Source organism: Rhinoderma darwinii, chromosome 2 (assembly GCF_050947455.1).
Source record: "Rhinoderma darwinii isolate aRhiDar2 chromosome 2, aRhiDar2.hap1, whole genome shotgun sequence".
NCBI lineage: Eukaryota > Metazoa > Chordata > Amphibia > Anura > Rhinodermatidae > Rhinoderma > Rhinoderma darwinii.
Genome location: NC_134688.1, coordinates 106,096,244 through 106,114,579, shown reverse-complemented (window position 1 = coordinate 106,114,579; position 18,336 = coordinate 106,096,244). Strand labels below are relative to the sequence as shown.

General features: G+C 41.8%; 1 protein-coding gene and 1 long non-coding RNA gene across 4 annotated transcripts in view; one reads left to right on the top strand and one right to left on the bottom strand.

The window, feature by feature from the left end:
- The window catches only part of LOC142742368 (uncharacterized), an 88,323-nt gene that overhangs the window by 57,071 nt on the left and 12,916 nt on the right, over positions 1–18,336 (bottom strand). The gene's annotated exons all lie outside the window — the stretch shown is intronic.
- The window catches only part of NAB2 (NGFI-A binding protein 2), a 32,506-nt gene continuing 16,523 nt past the window's right edge, over positions 2,354–18,336 (top strand). Inside the window, exons 1-2 of one of the 3 annotated variants that reach the window (XM_075852011.1) lie at positions 2,354–2,799; positions 12,490–13,297. In XM_075852011.1, the coding sequence (XP_075708126.1) occupies positions 2,747–2,799; positions 12,490–13,297 (861 nt within the window). In that variant the 5' untranslated portion in view covers positions 2,354–2,746. Of the gene's footprint in view, positions 2,804–12,489; positions 13,298–18,336 lie in introns of all 3 variants that reach the window. The other 2 variants (XM_075852012.1, XM_075852013.1) reach the window with 2 other exon arrangements.

The following is an 18,336-nucleotide window of genomic DNA, read 5'->3' as shown; positions in this document are numbered from 1 at the left end:
TATAGTAATTTAGTATTGTTATTCTTATTATAGTAATGTAGTATTGTTATAGTAATGTAGTATTATAGTAATGTAGTATTATTATAGTAATGTAGTATTGTTATAGTAATGTAGTAGTATAGTAATGTAGTATTATTATAATAATATAGTATTGTTATAGTAATGTAGTATTATTATAGTAATGGAGTAGTATAGTAATGTAGTATTATTATAGTAATGTAGTATTGTTATAGTAATGTAGTATTATAGTAATGTAGTAGTATTATAGTAATGTAGTATTATTATAGTAATGTAGTATTGTTATAGTAATGTAGTATTATAGTAATGTAGTAGTATTATAGTAATGTAGTATTATAGTAATGTAGTAGTATTATAGTAATGTAGTATTATTATAGTAATGTAGTAGTATAGTAATGTAGTATTATTATAATAATATAGTATTGTTATAGTAATGTAGTATTATTATAGTAATGGAGTAGTATAGTAATGTAGTATTATTATAGTAATGTAGTATTATTATAGTAATGTAGTATTATAGTAATGAATTATTATAGTAATGCAGTATTGTTATAGTAATGTAGTATTATTATAGTAATGCAGTATTGTTAGGGTATGTTCACACGTCCGAAAATACGGCTCCAAAGCGCCGGCAAACATCTGCCCATTGAAATCAATGGGGTTACGATGTTCTGTGCACACCGGCTGTTTTTTTATGCGCCGCTGTCAAAATACGGCGCGTAAAAAGACGCCCGCATCAAAGAAGTGCATGTCATTTCTTGAGACCTAATTGGAGCCGATTTTCATTGGCTACATTGAAAAAAGCTCCAATTACGTCCGGAATTGCCGCCGCGAAAAGCGCGAGTACGAGCAATTACGTCTGAAATTCAGGAGCTGTTTTCTCATGAAAACAGCTCTGTAATTTCAGCCGTAATGGACGCTGCCGTGTGAACATACCCTGATAGTAATGTAGTATTATTATAGTAATGTAGTATTGTTATAGTAATGTAGTTTTATTATGGTAATGTAGTATTGTTGTAGTAGTGCAAATAACAAATTGGTTAACAATAATTTTATATTTTATCACATTTGAAAGTAATGCAGCCCCTCAACTTCAATTTTCTTCTGTATGCGGCCCATTTACCCGTTTGAGACCCCTGATCTAGAGGGTGTGACCCTTTTAGTAAATCTGGTGCACACTTTTCAGGGGAGAGATAGTGGCAAACTCCTAAACCTCCCCCTCTATTCTTAACCATTTCTGTACCAACATGCTCTGTTTTTAACTTTTGCAGCCATTATTATGTTTTGAGGTAAGTTGTTCACTCCTCTGATTCTTAGTATATTATCACCCACTAAAAACGTTTTAGAATTTACCACTATTTCTTTTTGCAATACTTTGCAACTTTCTTCCAAAATTTCTCTTACAGTTCCATCACATGTGAAGAAATCATTTTTTTTCCTGTCGTTTGCCTAATTCGGCTAGTAATCAAAAAACGGATGTCTAACAAACACAACTACATAGGCCTATGGTCAAGTACAGATAGCTGTTAGCCAAACCAGCGATGCTCCCCCGTAAGCATCATAAACATGCTTCCGCTTACCAGAGCATGCATGTTATTTTAATATAGGGAGAGAGATAAGTGTCTGCCAGCCACATAGGATACCGCTTATCACAGAGAGAAACAAAGGACAAGCCAGGTTGACGTCCAAGCTCCCCAACCCTGGTCCGAGGAATAGTCAGGCTGTCTCCACACCCATTAGATTGATGACAGATCCCATAGATCTCAGCGTGATCCACTTACAAATGTAAATTGCCAGAAGTAAGCAGAGGATACAGAAATCATTATTATAACTTGCTGTAACAAATTTGCATGTCAGCATTCATTTCTATATATTATGCATTATTTTATAGCACCAGCATACTCCACAGCGCTGTACACAGATTGCAGCCAGTCCCTGTCCCCATGTCTTTTCTTGCTTTTGTTGTTTCCTCATAGGACATAATGAAAAGCCACATGCGATTAAATGGTTTGCAGTCGCCTATTCGTCATCTGTCATTTTCTATGAGGGAAACTTATCCCAAAGTATCTGCATAAGGAAAGCTCCAAATTCACATTGTGAGACTGTTCTGCTACAAGTCGCCTGTGTAGCCTCAGCCTATGAGAGGTAAAACTTACAATGTTTTGTCACAGTGTAACAATAATCCGTCCTAATAATATCTCAAAGCAAAACATCTCTGATACATTTTATTTATTGACTGGGACATAAATCACTAGTGATCATTTGTGATCATTAGTGATCATTTGTCAGGAGGCAGGTTGGCTGTGCATGTACCATGGTCAAACATGCATTGCTATTATAGAAGCTTTTGATTCAGCCCTTCCCCCAGTCCTCCTACACAAACCCTGACATACAGAGAAGAGGCTTATTGCAATGTGTATGTGGGTGGAAAACAGCAGAGAGAGCTTGCAGACCTTAGGCAAGGGGAGCCCAGAGAAAATCAGCTAGAGATGCAGAGGGATATGAGAGAGAGACAGATGCGAGACACTGGACGCTGGTAGGGTGACCACAGCAAGAAGCACAAGGGTCATAGATGATGGCAAAGGATGTAATGAAGACACATTTATAGACCAAAGAAAGAACAGAATACAATTATACTACTGCGTTCCTATCTTATTCATATTCTCAGCTGAAAGTTTCTGCTCCACAATTTTGGGGACTCTGTGCTCAGAATATATAAAGCTCCTAAATGGCGGAGAGGGCTGGCAGATCAGATGACCTGAAGCGGGCATCCAAAGCAAGGCAAGTAAGTTAGCGAAGTGAGCAGATGTGTATTATTATATGCAGTGTGAACAGCTGTTCCATCCATCATGTACTCATTGGATATAGCATGGTCACAAGTTCACATCAAACACTGAGATATTTTTCTCTAAATGTTGCAATGTACTATTTGTCTATATGCAGAAAACGGGATTACCACCTGGCTGGCACTCTTGTGGCATGGTTGGAAAAGTGAGGCGCAATGCCATCGTTATTAATAGGGCAATAACGTAGTAAAGATAGAAAGGTCCCTTTTTTTAACTTTTAAAGGGTCGTATTACTAGTCATGGATGAATGAGGTTTATGTACTTTCTTTAATGGTCCATAATTTGCTGCTTCACCTTTCATCACTGAGTAGATTAAGTATGGCGGACTACTATATCATCGTCTGAGCACTAGCTGATGAAAATATGAATAGCTCTTTTTATGTATAAAGCATTTATTTCGTGAATTGTAGATTCTGAGGCGCATACTGGAAAGAATTAGAGCATTGGGTGCTCCTGTTATCAGTCTGTATTTCTGAAAATGTTGCAATGCAATTAAGAATACAAACCATCATATAATTGTCTGTAGTGTATCAAACATAACAGAGATTAAAACGTCAAAGTTGTCTGCAGGTGTCCCAAATAATGGTTTCATTGTTGAGGTTGATGAACACATTTGGATCACCAATGTCGGTGAACTTCTGCCATTTTATGGAGTGTTACACATTGATACATGTGCTTCTATGTGTTTGCAGATCTGTATTACATGTGACTAAGGGGAACGGGCCCAACCCTCAGATCACTTTAATCAGAGATGGATTCTAGAATCATAGTGACCTGTGAGTTACGTGGAGATGTTTGCACACTAGTTATTACGTAATACCTTGGTAAAATGTCTCCATTAAAGCCATATTTCACAGAAAGCTGAATATGTTCATACTGCACATATTTATTTTATTATGGATTAATTCCGTTTTCATTAAGGCTATGTTCACACATTTTTGCAAGCGTTTTTCAAGTATATTTTGAGGCGTATTTTCAAAGCGTTTTTGTAATGTCAATATAAAATCAGCTTCTAAATGCTACAAGAAGTGACATGCCACTTCTTTTTTACGAGGCATTGTTTGAATTTATCAGCGTAAAAATATGCCTCATATGTACTACACAGGGTATTTTCCATTGAAATCAATGAGAAACTGTTTGCAGGCGTATTTCATATGTATTTTGGAGTGTAATACGAGCATTTTACTCTCCGGAATTCACCTGAAAATAAACTATGTGAACATACCCAAAGATTTCATACGAAAGATTACATAGACGGAGACTTCCATGTAAGAAATTCAATGGGTGGCTTTGGAAGTTATTGCCAGATCTGCAGCAGATCTTCTGAACTACTGTAGATGTCTTGATTGACTTAGTTACTTAAAGGGGTTATGTGGGGACGGAAAGTATTAGAAGTGTATTCACTGCAGTATGTGTGTACACTCGCTAATATACATTCCGGTCCCCCCGTTGTGCTTATTATAAGATTTTAATAGATTTCTATAGCTCTGGTGGGGGACCGGAAGTCTAGGGGCACTTCCTTTAAGACGACACAACTCTTCATCATGTGACTGGATCCTCTGTACTCTATGTAGCAGTAGTACAGCGATTACATGGTGTACAGCGGTGCCCGTCACATGACGACGAGTCGTGTCGTCATGAGGTTAGACTGAGCCACTAGACTTCCGGCCCCGCCAGCGCTATAGAAATCTATTAAAATCTTATAATCAATGTGACTGGGGACCGGAATGTATATTAGCAGTGTACTGACATACTGCAGTGAGTACACTGCTAATACTTTTCGGTCCCTACATAACCCCTTTTAAGGACATTGTGTTTTATTCATCATGAAATGCTCAATTATTTGGAAAGTTTCATAGAGAGGGCCACTAATATGTGGTGAATCATATGTATGGGAGGTGAAAAGGCACAGGTAAAGATAGCATTTTTCATCTCCATTCTCATACATTAGCAGGTAAAGTTGAATAATAATAATAGTAATAATAATAATAATAATGGACACTAGCTTCCGTATCTGGGATGGATTAGTGGAGCAATGAGGAGCTCTGTTAGAGTTGTATTAACTTTTTATTCTCTAAGAAAACTTCACAGGACTTTTTGGTTTCCGCAATGCGCCCATACACAAGAAGTTCTATCTGATCAACCAGAAACTCATCATATGGACCTGTCTCAGGACAGAACAGCACTGAACAGGAGGGTCACACACACAGCACAATTTGCACACAGTAATGACAATAATGCCCTACGTGGTAAAATGCTGTCATTGTTCTACCTGACTAAGGGTATGTTCACACGGCTTATTTACGGACGTAATTCGGGCGTTTTACGCCTCGATTTACGTCCGAAAGTGCACCTCGATAGCGTTGGCAAACATCTGCCCATTCATTAGAATGGGTCTTACGATGTTCTGTGCACACGGTCATTTTTTTACGCCCCGCTGTCAAAAGGCGGGGCGTAAAAAAGACGCCCGCGTCAAAGAAGTGCCTGTCACTTCTTCATACGTAAATGGAGCCGTTTTCCATGGACTCCATGGAAAACCAGCTCCATTTAACGTCCGTAATGGACGCAGCAAAAAGCGCCTCAACATGCCATTACGGCTGAAATTACGGTGCTGTTTTCTCCTGAAAACAGCCCCGTAATTTCAGCCGTTACGGACGCTGCCGTGTGAACATACCCTCATTCAGATGTAGATCAGATAAACAAAAACTTATGTTGAACCTTTTTATAAGTGAAGGTGTAAATCACAAGACAGCTAACAAAAAACCTTGCAGGTCGCCAGTGGGGTTGATTTATTGCACAATTTCCAACTGTCTTAAATTCCAGATTCAGAAAAGCGATTTGACTGCAGTCACATATCCTTTGTTTTATGGTCCGTACTACACCCGTAATATCAGGACCTTCCGCGGTCCTACTGAACTAGACTTAGATCACCATGGTGATGCATGGCCTGTCCAGTAATAGAATTGTATTATGATCCCCTCCATAATCAGGTCATATTGTAAAACTGTTTGATACAGTAATTGTGAAATGGTCTTGTAGGGTTGATATACTTTTTTTTTGTAGAGTAAAACACAATTCTATGTTGATCATGTTTTTTAAATGTATAGATCATGGGTAGTCAATGGTTGGGGTGACTAAATGGATAATTTCTGACCAGTACATTATTCTTTCTTTGCTTCTATGCACATAGTATTATAGAGTGGGTGTGCATGGTGTGTAGGATGGATTATTCTGTTTTTTGGTAATATCCTTTCACTGGCTTAACCAGTTTACAATAAAAGCCATGGTGTGCATAAACATTTTTCTAGTTCTGTGATCTCATTTTGTGATCTGATTCTTGTTGGTGGCCTGCAGGCACATAGGCGTAGGACTAGGGGGCGTCATTTCACTGTTAAGATAAAAATGTATTTAATTAGGCCTGTTTCTTTAATTTTAGTAACTGTAAGGGTCGGGTTTAGCTTTATCCTGGACTTGTGGGTTATGAGGGTGCAATCTCAAACCAGGGCTTAAATAAAGAGGGCAGCAATAAAAGGCTACCTTTGTGGTTTAGGAAGCTCCATCCTCTCTTTGCTTTGTGCGCTTCCCATCAAAGAAGTTGCGGTATCCTTGCAGGTCAGGGATGAAGTTACCACATGCTCTCTCTTATCGAGTGGCCTGACATTGCAGCAAGGGCCTTCTAAAAGTATTAATATCTTCTTAAGAAAATGGTTATGTGGTTTTGCTCACCACAACATCACCAAATTTTCATGCGTCTGTAGTATTTTCGGCACTTGGGGCTGGCGTTTAAAGTTTTATATAGTGACCTGTCAGTTGTGTTGGGTTAAAAATGAACAACAGCTAGTGCAGTCTCAAAAGTAATGAGCACTCACATCTGAGACCATGGGTCGCTAGTGCCACCCTTGTAAAAGTATTATACCAGCTGCTGGTGTGAAGTGATCTGTACAAAGATGCTTCTTCCCTGCAGCAAAGTGTCCTTGGAAATAGCTTTCAAATGTTGGCAATTATATACAACACTACATTTGGTTTAGTGCCCTCTGATGTTGGCAGACATATTTTCTTGTTTTCCTTCAAAATACATGCCAGTACGGGACTAGCTGTACCACATACAGTACATTTCCAAGCACTGGATTACACCATAACAAGAGCTGTACTGTACATTTATCAGATATACTCATGAGTGGTAGGTATCATAATTTCTATACATGGACCCCTTATAGAATGGGACTTGCACATAGTTAAGATAACATAGTGGAGCATTAATGTGGGTGTAGGAGACTCAACTTGGGTAAATGTCAGTATTAAAGAGAATTTCCATCCGAAACATAAAACATGGCCACAGATTAGTAAATCAGAAGTTAGAACAGACGCCATTAGAGCTAAAAGCAAATTCAAAAGTGACAACCAATGCTCTGTCCTATTCCGTATTACATAAGCATTGGGCACCATAGGGTGGCACACTGAGTGCATGGGCCCCTAAAGCAAAAAGAGATGTGTCCGCAGAACTTCATTGTCTTCAGATCAGGCAAGTCATTTAGCAAGTACTTATTAGTCAATATTCATGTCTTAGTGAAATTCTACATTGAATTTTCAATAGTGATTTCACAATTTGAAAAAATCTTTTCATTTTATGGTACATAACTTTCCCATGAATATAAAAGTTTCTGTGGCAAATGAAACAATTACTGTGGGTGTTCAGTTAAACAACACCCAGTCTATCCCACTCCACCTCTGCAATTCCATGAATAAACATGTGGGTGGATTCCGACGCTTAGCAGTCTGTGCTCCCATTTCATCAGATTAACAATGGGTTATTCACTCAGCTTTAGACAAGTATTATTCTCTGTCACCATGTATCATTTGTGTGATCTTAAAGAGGCTCTGTCACCAGATTTTGCAACCCCTATCTGCTATTGCAGCAGATAGGCGCTGCAATGTAGATTACAGTAACGTTTTTATTTTTAAAAAACGAGCATTTTTGGCCAAGTTATGACCATTTTTGTAATTATGCAAATGAGGCTTGCAAAAGTCCAAGTGGGTGTGTTTAAAAGTAAAAGTCCAACTGGGCGTGTATTAGGTGCGTACATCGGGGCGTTTTTAATACTTTTACTAGCTGGGCGCTGTGAAGAGAAGTAACATCCTCTTCTCTTCAGAACGCCCAGCTTGTGACAGTGCAGATCTGTGACGTCACTCACAGGTCCTGCATCGTGACGGCCACATCGGCACCAGAGGCTACAGTTGATTCTGCAGCAGCATCAGCGTTTGCAGGTAAGATCGACTTACTTGAACGTTACTGTAATCTACATTGCAGCGCCTATCTGCTGCAATAGCAGATAGGGGTTGCAAAATCTGGTGACAGAGCCTCTTTAACTACAACCTGTAAAGCTAAAGGGGGTTTCAGACAGGACGATTATCGGGCAGACGGGCGTTAATATAATGCTTAGTTGCCAATAATTGCCCTGTGTAAACAGGGGAACGATCAGCAGATGAACGAGCAAACGCTCGATCATCTGCTGGTCCTATCGTTTTAAAAAAAAGTAAGTAAAAGATTATCGTTGTCGGCAGCACATCGCCAGGTGTAAACAGGGAGACGCGCTGCCGACATGATAAAAATGTATGGGGCTGAGCGATCGGAGTAACGACCGGTCGTCCCCATCCATAGCTCCATGTGACAGGAGCAAACAAGCGCCGATCAACGATGTTGATGAACACATCCGGTGTAAAAGGGCCTTAAGATGCACCTGTATGAAATCATTTTTATAGTTTTACTATGTTTGTACTAAATCTCCCAATATCTAGTCTTATTCCATCATTCTAAACATAATTAAAATATTTTCTATTGAGCCTACACTGGTAATTTGTATTTACTGGTAATGGCTACGAAGTTTCACTACTTTTGTTTTGCTTTAAAGGGGTATTCCCATCTTGTAATGTTATTGCATATTATGATCTGTGGGAGTTCGACCTATGGTACCATTTTGCCTGCACAGCAGCGCTCCCAACTACCTTCTGTTCAGGGAACTGCAGCCCAGCGGCGCTGTGCAGGAATAAGAAGTGAACCCCTTCATTCTGAGGATCGATGAGGGTCCTGACAGTCGAAACCCCAACTCTCAGATGGTGATGGCATTTCTTGGCAATATGCTATTATTTTCTACAATGGAAAATTGGTTATGGCATCATTACGCACACATGAGGGTCAGACACTCTCAGAGCAATATATGTTGTCCTAGTGATAATTGGCTCAACGGAAAGATCAGAGACACCCTTGGGGTCTGTGAAAATATTGCAAGCAAACAATTGTGTGCCCTTAAGGCCAGATTTACACAAATGAGTGCAAACTCGGATGTCCGTTCTTCACGTCCGAGTTGCACCTGTGCAGGTACTGTTTTCACGAATCCCCATAGACTTGAGTCTATCGAGGGATCCGTGAAAATGGAAGAAAATCAAACATGTTCTTTTTTTGAACAGATCCTTCGCACGGTCCGTTGAATCAACGGCCGTGTAAACGGCACCATTAAAATACATGCATCCGGGTGACGGCCGTCCCACGGACGTATACTATGGTCGTCTGAATTCGGCCTTACAGACAACAAGATAGCAATTGTAAGTTTTCAACTGAAAATTGATGGCCAAGATCAGAAAAGTCATTTTACTGCAGGGTTGTAGTAAGTATGTAACTAAGCTGCAATACCTGACACAGCCCATGGACAAGAGTGGAGCTGTTTTAATGTCAAACAAAGCCATTAAGTTTAGAACTAAGCAAAAAAATATGTATATATATAATTTGTTTTTCTTTTCTTTACTTATTTGGTTCCATTATATAACAATCTATTCTTCATTATTACCAACGTATTATACCAGTAAAAGTTGTACATCACTTTGTAAGGGGGAGCTAACCATACCTGATTGAAGTGATGATAGGTTTGTACAGATGTTTTGTCTGGTGTGTGGATGGTCTAGGGGACCAAATTCTGTTCACAAAAGCAAAGCCCTCCATTGGAGTCGCTTTAAGGCCAGGATTACACACAGTTTGTGGTTAATTTTTTGGAGCCAAAGCCATAATTGGTTCCAAAAGTAAATGTATAACGTTTATCTCCTTCCTTTTGTGTTCACTCCAGTGTTTGGCTCAAAAAAACTGAAGCAAAAATTGCTTGAAAACTGTGTGTGTGATCCTGGCCGAAAGAACATATTCTGTAATTGCATAGCTAACAAATATTCCAAGATCATTTCAAATTCCAAGTAACTTTCTTAAGGGTTGATCAGCAGAGTACAACCTGTTTTACTGCAATGCATAGACTACAGACTCCTGTAAATGACAGTTGGTAGTCTTCTCAATCGTATGCAGGGCATCAATATGGATTTTCAGTTTTCATCAGCCTTCCAACTGTGATAATAGTGTATTAGGGAATTGCTATCAAGCTAATTTCTAATATATTTTAGAAGGAGCTCCAAATTTGAGCCGCACTATTTCTTTATATTAATTAACATTCTAGAGCTTCAGACTGCAGACTACCATGTAATCTAATCACTATAAAGGGAATGTATTTAATTTTTCTACGCCAGCTTTCAGGCATGAAAAAGTCACAAATGCATCAAAACTTGCAATTTGCATAACAAAATTTAAACTTTAGAGACATTTACGCCATCCAGGACTCTTTCCCGAAAAGTGGGTGGGGCTTAACAAAAGAGGGCCACGCTTGTGAAATTTACTATAGGTCGTAGGTCGTAGCTGGCGTAGGTTTCCCTTTCAGGTGCATGGACAGCCAGACATGCACCTAACTACAATATGCAGATTCCCATAACATGAGCTTATTGGTGTTCTACATTAATTGATCTAAGTTTGTGGCTTTTATAGGTCCCTGCTTTTTTATGACCAATATATTTTTATTCTAAAGGATTCATTTCCATTGACTCAATTGACTAATGTATCACAATTACTGTAAAATAACGTAAAAAGAAAGTTAACACTAAAAAAAAAGTGGTGGTAAAGTTCACTTTGAATAAGTGATGTCACATTGGAATGAAGATGTCATAATTTATTAAGTATTTTATGTACATGCGTAGTGCAGTTAGGCCTCATTCACACGGCCATGCCTGTAATCACGGTCCGCGGTTTCGGGCACGACTGGTCGCCGACAGCCGCGGGGCAGCGCCAGCATTTTCGGCCAATTCTCCCATACAAAGTATGGGAGCATGGCCCGTAAAATGCAAAAGATAGTACGTGTTTTATCTTTTGCGGTACAGTTCTATGGCACGTACACCTATCCGTAGCAATACGGAAAGCTGTCCGCGGCCAATAGAACTGAATGGGTTCGTAATTGCGGACCGTATTACAGTTCGCAATTACGGAGATTCTTTACGGTCGTGTGCATGGGGCCTCGTGGATACATATATCCCAGTGATTTTAATTCCCTTAGTGTACCAACAGGCTAAAATTACTTTCCACCTAAATGATTATGTGCAAAAATGTTAATTAAAAGACTGACTACCGAGGTATAAAACATACATTCGACCTCAGCATGTGGGAGTTAATAGTCACAGAAAAGTAGCTCTTCTCAGGTGCTTGGATAGAACAATAAAATTACATCTTAGACAAAATAGCAGACGCTCGAAAGAAACACAATCTTCAAATAAAAGGGATGAAAATATGTACCAGACACAAATGTAATACTAGTATAATAACATTGACTACAAAGGTGCCAATGTCTCTAAATCCACTTATATTCTAAACTTACTTATGCTTAATGTGTGTAATGAGCAGTTTATGGTCTAGCTGTACAAGAGTCAAAGCCACCTTCTATCTCTAAATACTGCAAGGCACAATTCAGCAGGTACATATCTTATTTGATAACATAGAGGTAACTAAATAAGGCTGTGTTCGACATAGTGTAATGGCTTTTATCCATAACATGCAGCATATACAAGATATGGCGTAGACAAAACTAGTCTTACAAAGCTTATTGCTCTAAACCTGGCTGACACTATTCTATTTGTTTAGATAGATCTTGTATTATATGAATTATTATAGTTTATACAATTTATCTGCATTACCTCTTTTTGGTGCTTTTACTTATTCTTGTGCTCATTTAGAATCTTTGCAGTGTTAAAAAATATTGTGTTAATAAGTCAATGATAAACCTCTTTACTGTAACAGTATGTCAACTTTAGAAGCGATATCATTAAAAAATGTTTTATGGCTTTAAAGGGTTAATTTGGTTTCATTAAATAAAGGTTATTCATTTTATAATAAAAAAAAAGTTATAAGATTTTCCAATAAGCTTTATGTATCAATTATTCATGTTTTCAAGATCTCTACTTAGAGCCATTTAATAGGAACTTGTAGTAAGAGCTGTGGATTTTAAGAAGCTGTGCACTTGTGTGTCCATCACATGACTAGAACAGATTTCTATCTGCTGGAAGTAAAGAATGACTGCAAGCAGAGATCTTTAAAACAACAAGGAATCCATACAGAATGTACACTGCAAAATTGTAAAGCTTTTCATTTAAAAATGAATAACCTTTCTTTTTAGAAACCAGACTACCCCTTTAAATTTCATTTTTTAGAACTTCTTGTACTTTTTGGCATTTTCTGTTTATACTTATTCTTTAATTGTGTTTTGACCTGTAGGATCATTGCAGAAACATCCCTCCCACGTACCCTGGGTGAGCTGCAGCTGTATCGTGTTCTACAGAGAGCCAACTTACTAGGTTATTATGACACCTTCATCCAGCAGGGAGGCGATGATGTTCAGCAGTTATGTGAGGCTGGAGAGGATGAATTTTTGGAAATTATGTCCTTGGTTGGCATGGCTACAAAGCCATTGCATGTCCGACGACTGCAGAAGGCCTTACGCGATTGGGCTACTAATCCAGGACTTTTCAACCAGCCACCATTGAACAGTGTCCCTCTCAGTGCTAGTATACCTTTGTTTAAGATATCAGAAACCATGGGAAGAGTAGCACGACCATGTAATGGTCATATTGGTAACCTTGAAACTTTAAACAAAGGAATTGGTGGTTTTGTACTTCCAGAGCAACAGGAACAGCTTGGCAAAACATCTCCATCACAACTAGACAACAGACCTTGGACAGTGCAAGTGTCTCCAGAACTAAATGAAGGAGAGGATGAAGATGTTGACGATGATGAAGATGGAAGAGGAACACAATATGCAACAGGAGGTGAAAGATTAGACCCTGAGCTGGTACATGTGATATCGAACAGTGTTGAGAAGCTAATGAAAGGCTTGCCTCGAGGAGATATCGCTGAGGCACGGTCCATGCTGAAAATTAACAAAAAATTGGGACGATCGCTAGGACATATCTTTCAGATACCAGATGGAGGGCAAAGGAAAGAGAGGGAGATTCGAAGACACAGTGCTATCTATGGGAGAAGTGACTCTAAGAGACGTGAAGGAAAAAGACTCACTCTGCATGAGGTCAGCTATTTTATTTGCATTTGTATTTTATTACAATACAATGAATGTACTTTATATTAGTGAGAAATGCAGTCTAAATCCTATTATAATTTAACAACACGTTACTAATTTACAAGTGTAATGCATTTTTTTTTCTAATTTATACTATAAAAGCTAACATGCCAAAATGTACCGTTTACACTGTGACTACAGATTAGGTGAACATTGTACAATAGTGTAAATGAGAGAATCAGTCATCATTCACACTTTCAAACCTTTTTTAAATCAGCAATTGGAAATGACAGAATTTTAGTTGGAATTTGTTCTAAACTGGGCACTCTGGAAAGCAAAGAGTTATAACAACAAAATAGATATACTTGTTTACGTGGTGTGGTATTTTTAACGGTTTAATTTCCAGAATGCATGATTTAAGGAGAAAAGTGATTGGAATCCATTGCTATTCACACCGAAACTAGCTATACACATTAGGTTATGTTAACATCTGTGCTAGGAGTTCAATGTTTGTGTTCCGTCATAGGAGCAGAAAAATGTAAAAAGTGCTGCGACGGATCCATCATGACAGACACCATTGGCACCCGATGGACCCTATTGACTTTATTGTGGGTTTGTTGGGTTTCCGTCATAGTGTCCGCCATTTTACCATAAAAAATAGTGCAGCATGCTGCGCTATAGTTTCTGTCATTTTTTAAATGTAATATGAGGCTTCTAACGGAGATGTAGATAGAGCCTTAGGTAAAAAGTGTGTCACAACCCCAAAATGTTGTATGTCACATCCCCAAAAACACAATACTGTAGGTGACATTGGCTATTACAGTTGTACAAAGGTGTCAAACATATACTGACGTACAAAGAAACGTAGATCGGACATGCTCGGCTAACAATACTATTGTCATGTCCATGGCCGCGGTCTGTCAGGCTCACTCAACTCCTGACGGCCGTAGCCATGGGTTTGCGAGCGCTGGCCCCATTCTCCTCCTCAGGAGACGCCAGCGCTCACTTCCACTCACCTCGGCCGGGTCCCGTAGGGTGCGCGCGCACGCTTGTGCCCGCTCTTAAAGAGGCAGCGCGCGCACCAAAATTTAATGTAAAATTAGCCCATGTATACCCTGGACTATAAGAAGGGCCCAACCCCTTCCTTGCATGCCTGAGCGTTGTTGTCATACTCAAAGTTTGTCTATGCAAATGGTCTTGTAGTGTTATCCAGTTCCCAGTGTTTCCTGTACCTGTATCCAGTGCTATCCTAGTCAAGTGCCGTGCTGAGCTGTAGTCATGCTGTGGTGCATACCACGCCTGTCCTGCTACACCACGCCTGACGTCTGCCTCGTGCCTAGTCCCAGTCGAGCCTGCCTTGCTACTGTCCGAGCTGCCACAGGTACACTATACCAACTATAGACTGTGACCTGCACCCTGTTGGCCAGCTGCCATACCATCAAGGCGGTACGGCCAAGTGGGTCCACGGACCCAATGTGACAGTACGCTCAGGCCATGGACCCCACTGGTCGATCCAAGACCAAGATGACGTCACAAGAGATGCGGCCGGATATGCTGGACCTCCGGTCTCGACAGGACCAACTCCTCCAGGCCTTGAACATTCTCACACGTCGGCAAGAGGCACAAGCTGCTGTTCCTCCTACTACACCTACTGGCAGTGTTGATGCCCGTTTTTCTTTGACACTTCCTGACCGCTATGATAGAGACGCAGGTACCTGTCGTGGATTTTTGAACCAGTGCCAGATCCACTTCAGTCTGTATGCAAGTGCATTTTCGTCTGATGGCGCAATGGTGGCTTTTATCATCTCTCTCCTCAATGGCAAGGCCCTTGCATAGGTGAATCCTATCTGGGAGAGACAAGGACCAGAGACCCGTGACTTCCAGGGCTTCCTCCGGACTTTTCACATGGTGTTTGAGGAGCCCGGACAAGTTTCATCTGCTGCGGCTTCCTTGCTAAACCTACGCCAAGGAGACTTCTCCGTGGGCGAGTACGCCATCCACTTCCGCACCCTGGCGGGAGAACTGTTGTGGAACAATGAGGCCCTGGTGGATAAATTCTGGCAGGGACTGTCTCCTAAGATTAAGGATGAACTTGCCGCTCGAGATCCACCGTCTACCCTGGATGACCTCATCCTTCTGTCCATCCGGATTGATATGAGGATCCGAGAACGGCTCCAAGAAGCTCGTCGGGAGGGAGGCCTTCCTAGTCCGGCCCCACCCTTGCAGCAACCTCTGCTGTCCTCAGAAGCCGATCCTCCTAAGGAGTCTGTGAGGATGGACCAGTGTAAGCTATCTGCGTTGTTTCTCCTGGGTAGACGCACTTCGGGACTCTGTCTATATTGCAGCCTCGGAGGCCATCTTGTGCATCTGTGTCCCCAAAAGCCCCAAAGCCTAGGGTTGGTAGGAGAGACCACCTTGGGTAAAAATGGACTTCTGTCTAAATTCTTCATACCCGTGACCATAGTGTCCGGCGAGAAAACCCATCGGGTCTCAGTGTATCTGGACTCTGGATCCGCTGCTAATTTCATTTGTAGAGACCTGGTGGATGTTCTTCAATTACCCACTACCCCTCTGGAGAGGCTGTTGATGTTTGCTTCGGTAAATGTACTTCCTCTGCCAGACCCAGTTATAGCTGTGACCAAGCCGCTGAGGATCCAAATGGGAGCTCTCCACTCCGAGCTGCTATCGTTCTTTGTCTTGTCCAAGGCCGTTAACCCCGTGCTGCTGGGCCAGCCTTGGCTCCGACTACATTCCCCAGTCCTGGACTGGAACTCTGGAGAAGTTCTCCAGTGGGGTTCCGAGTGTCACAACCGTTGCCTGGGACAGATTCGTTCGGCTCAGCCTCCTCTGCCTCAGTCCTTGGCAGGATTGCCTGGTCATTATGCTGCATTTTCGGACGTCTTCAGCAAGAAGGAGGCGGAGACGCTGCCCCCACACCATGTGTATGGCTGTCCTATCGAGCTGATTCTTGGTGCATCCCTTCACCATGGTAGGGTATATCCAATCTCCTTACCAGAGACTCTGTCCATGACCGCCTCTGTTAAAGAGAACTTGGAGCGGGGCTTCATACGGAAATCTCCCTCCCCCGCAGGTGCCAGGTTCTTCTTTGTCAAGAAAAAGGATGGTTCTCTGCGTCCCTGTATCGACTACCGGGGTCTCAACCAGATCACGGTGAAAAAGAAGTATCTGTTGCCATTGATCTCTGAACTATTTGATCGTATACGTGGTGCCAAGATTTTTTCCAAACTAGACCTGCATGGGGCTTACAACATAATCCGGATTCGCCAGGGGGATGAATGGAAGACTGCATTTAACACCCGTGACGGACACTATGAATATCTAGTAATGCCCTTTGGCCTGTGTAATGCACCCGTGGTCTTCCACGAGATCTTTAATAACATCCTCCGTGACCTCCTCTATGTTTGTGTAGTAGTCTATCTTGATGACATCTTAATTTTTTCACCAGATCCTATGGCTCATCAGAGACATGGCCGTCAAGTTTTGCTGCGGTTAAGGGAGAGTCGTCTGTACGCTAAGTTGGAGAAGTGCGTGTTTGAGAGAGATGCTCTACCCCTCCTGGGCTATATCGTCTCGCATCAAACATCCTGAAAAGGTAAAGTCCGTCTTGGAATGGCCACGCCCTCAGCGCTTTCTGGGATTCGCCAATTTTTACAGTCAGTTCATCCCAAACTTCTCCTCACTGACATCTATCTCTAATCTCACCAAGAAGGGCATGAACGCCAAGGTGTGGACTCCTGAGGCAGAGTCTGCATTCAATAGCCTGAAGAGTGCCTTCACATCCGCCTCTATCCTCCATCATCCACATGTTTCTCTACAGTTCTCGTTGGAGGTGGACGCCTCCTCTGTCGGTGCTGGTGCACTACTGTTCCAGAGAGGTTCCAAGGGCAAGTCATTGGTATGTGGATATTTCTCTCAGCTCTTCTCTTCCGCAGAACGCAACTACTCGATTGGGGATCCGGAGTTACTGGCCATCAAATTGGCTCTGGAGGAGTGGAGACATCTACTAGAGGGCGCAGCTCATCCCATCCTAATTTTTACGAACCACAAGAATCTCACCTATCTCCAGATGGCCCAACGGCTGAATCCTCTTCAGGCCAGGTGTCGCTGTTCTTTACCAGGTTCCAGTTTGAGCTCCATTATCGCCCGGTTGATAAGAATGTGAGGGCCAATGCCTTGTCCAGGTCTTTCGAGACAGAAGACACCATGGAAATTCCACAGAAAATTATTGATCTGTCTTGCATTGTCTCTATCAACCCCCTGCAAGTTGGGGATATTCCTCCAGGGAGGACTTTTGTGCGCCTGGCTGACAGAGGGAGAATCCTCCGCTGTGGACACTCCTCTAGATTGGCAGGTCACGCGGGGACCCGTAAGACCTGAGATCTCATTGCCCGTCATTTCTGGTGGCCCACGCTGCCCAAGAACATTATGGACTTTGTTTCTTCCTGCTCAGTGTGTGCAGCTAACAAGGCCGCTCATTCCAGACCTGCTGGCAGTCGACCGCATGAAACGGAAGGCGGACACAAGGAGAAGAGAACCTCCTCAATTTCTCCCTGGCACGAAGGTCTGGCTGTCCCCTTGGAATATTCGACTGTGGGTGCCATCATACAAATTTGCTCCCAGGTTCCTCGGACCCTTTGAGATCCAACAGCAGATCAACCCTGTCGCCTACAAGCTTCGGCTGCCTCCTACCCTCAAGATCCCCAACTCCTTCCTTGTCTCTCTCCTGAAACCGGTGGTTCTGAAGACTCCTAGCCCTGTGGTTGCCTCCAGCGGTCCTTCAGATACCTTCGAGGTTAAGGAGATCTTGGACACCAAGAGAGTAAGAGGAAAGACTTTTTATTTGGTGGATTGGAGGGGGTTTGGTCCTGAAGAGAGGTCCTGGGAGCCAGAGGAGAACCTCATTGCTCCTACCCTTCTGAAAAAGTTTCTCTCTTGTTCTGGCCTCAAGAGGAGGGGGCGTAAGAGGGGTATACTGTCATGTCCATGGCCGCGGGCCGTCAGGCTCACTCACCTCCTGACAACCGCAG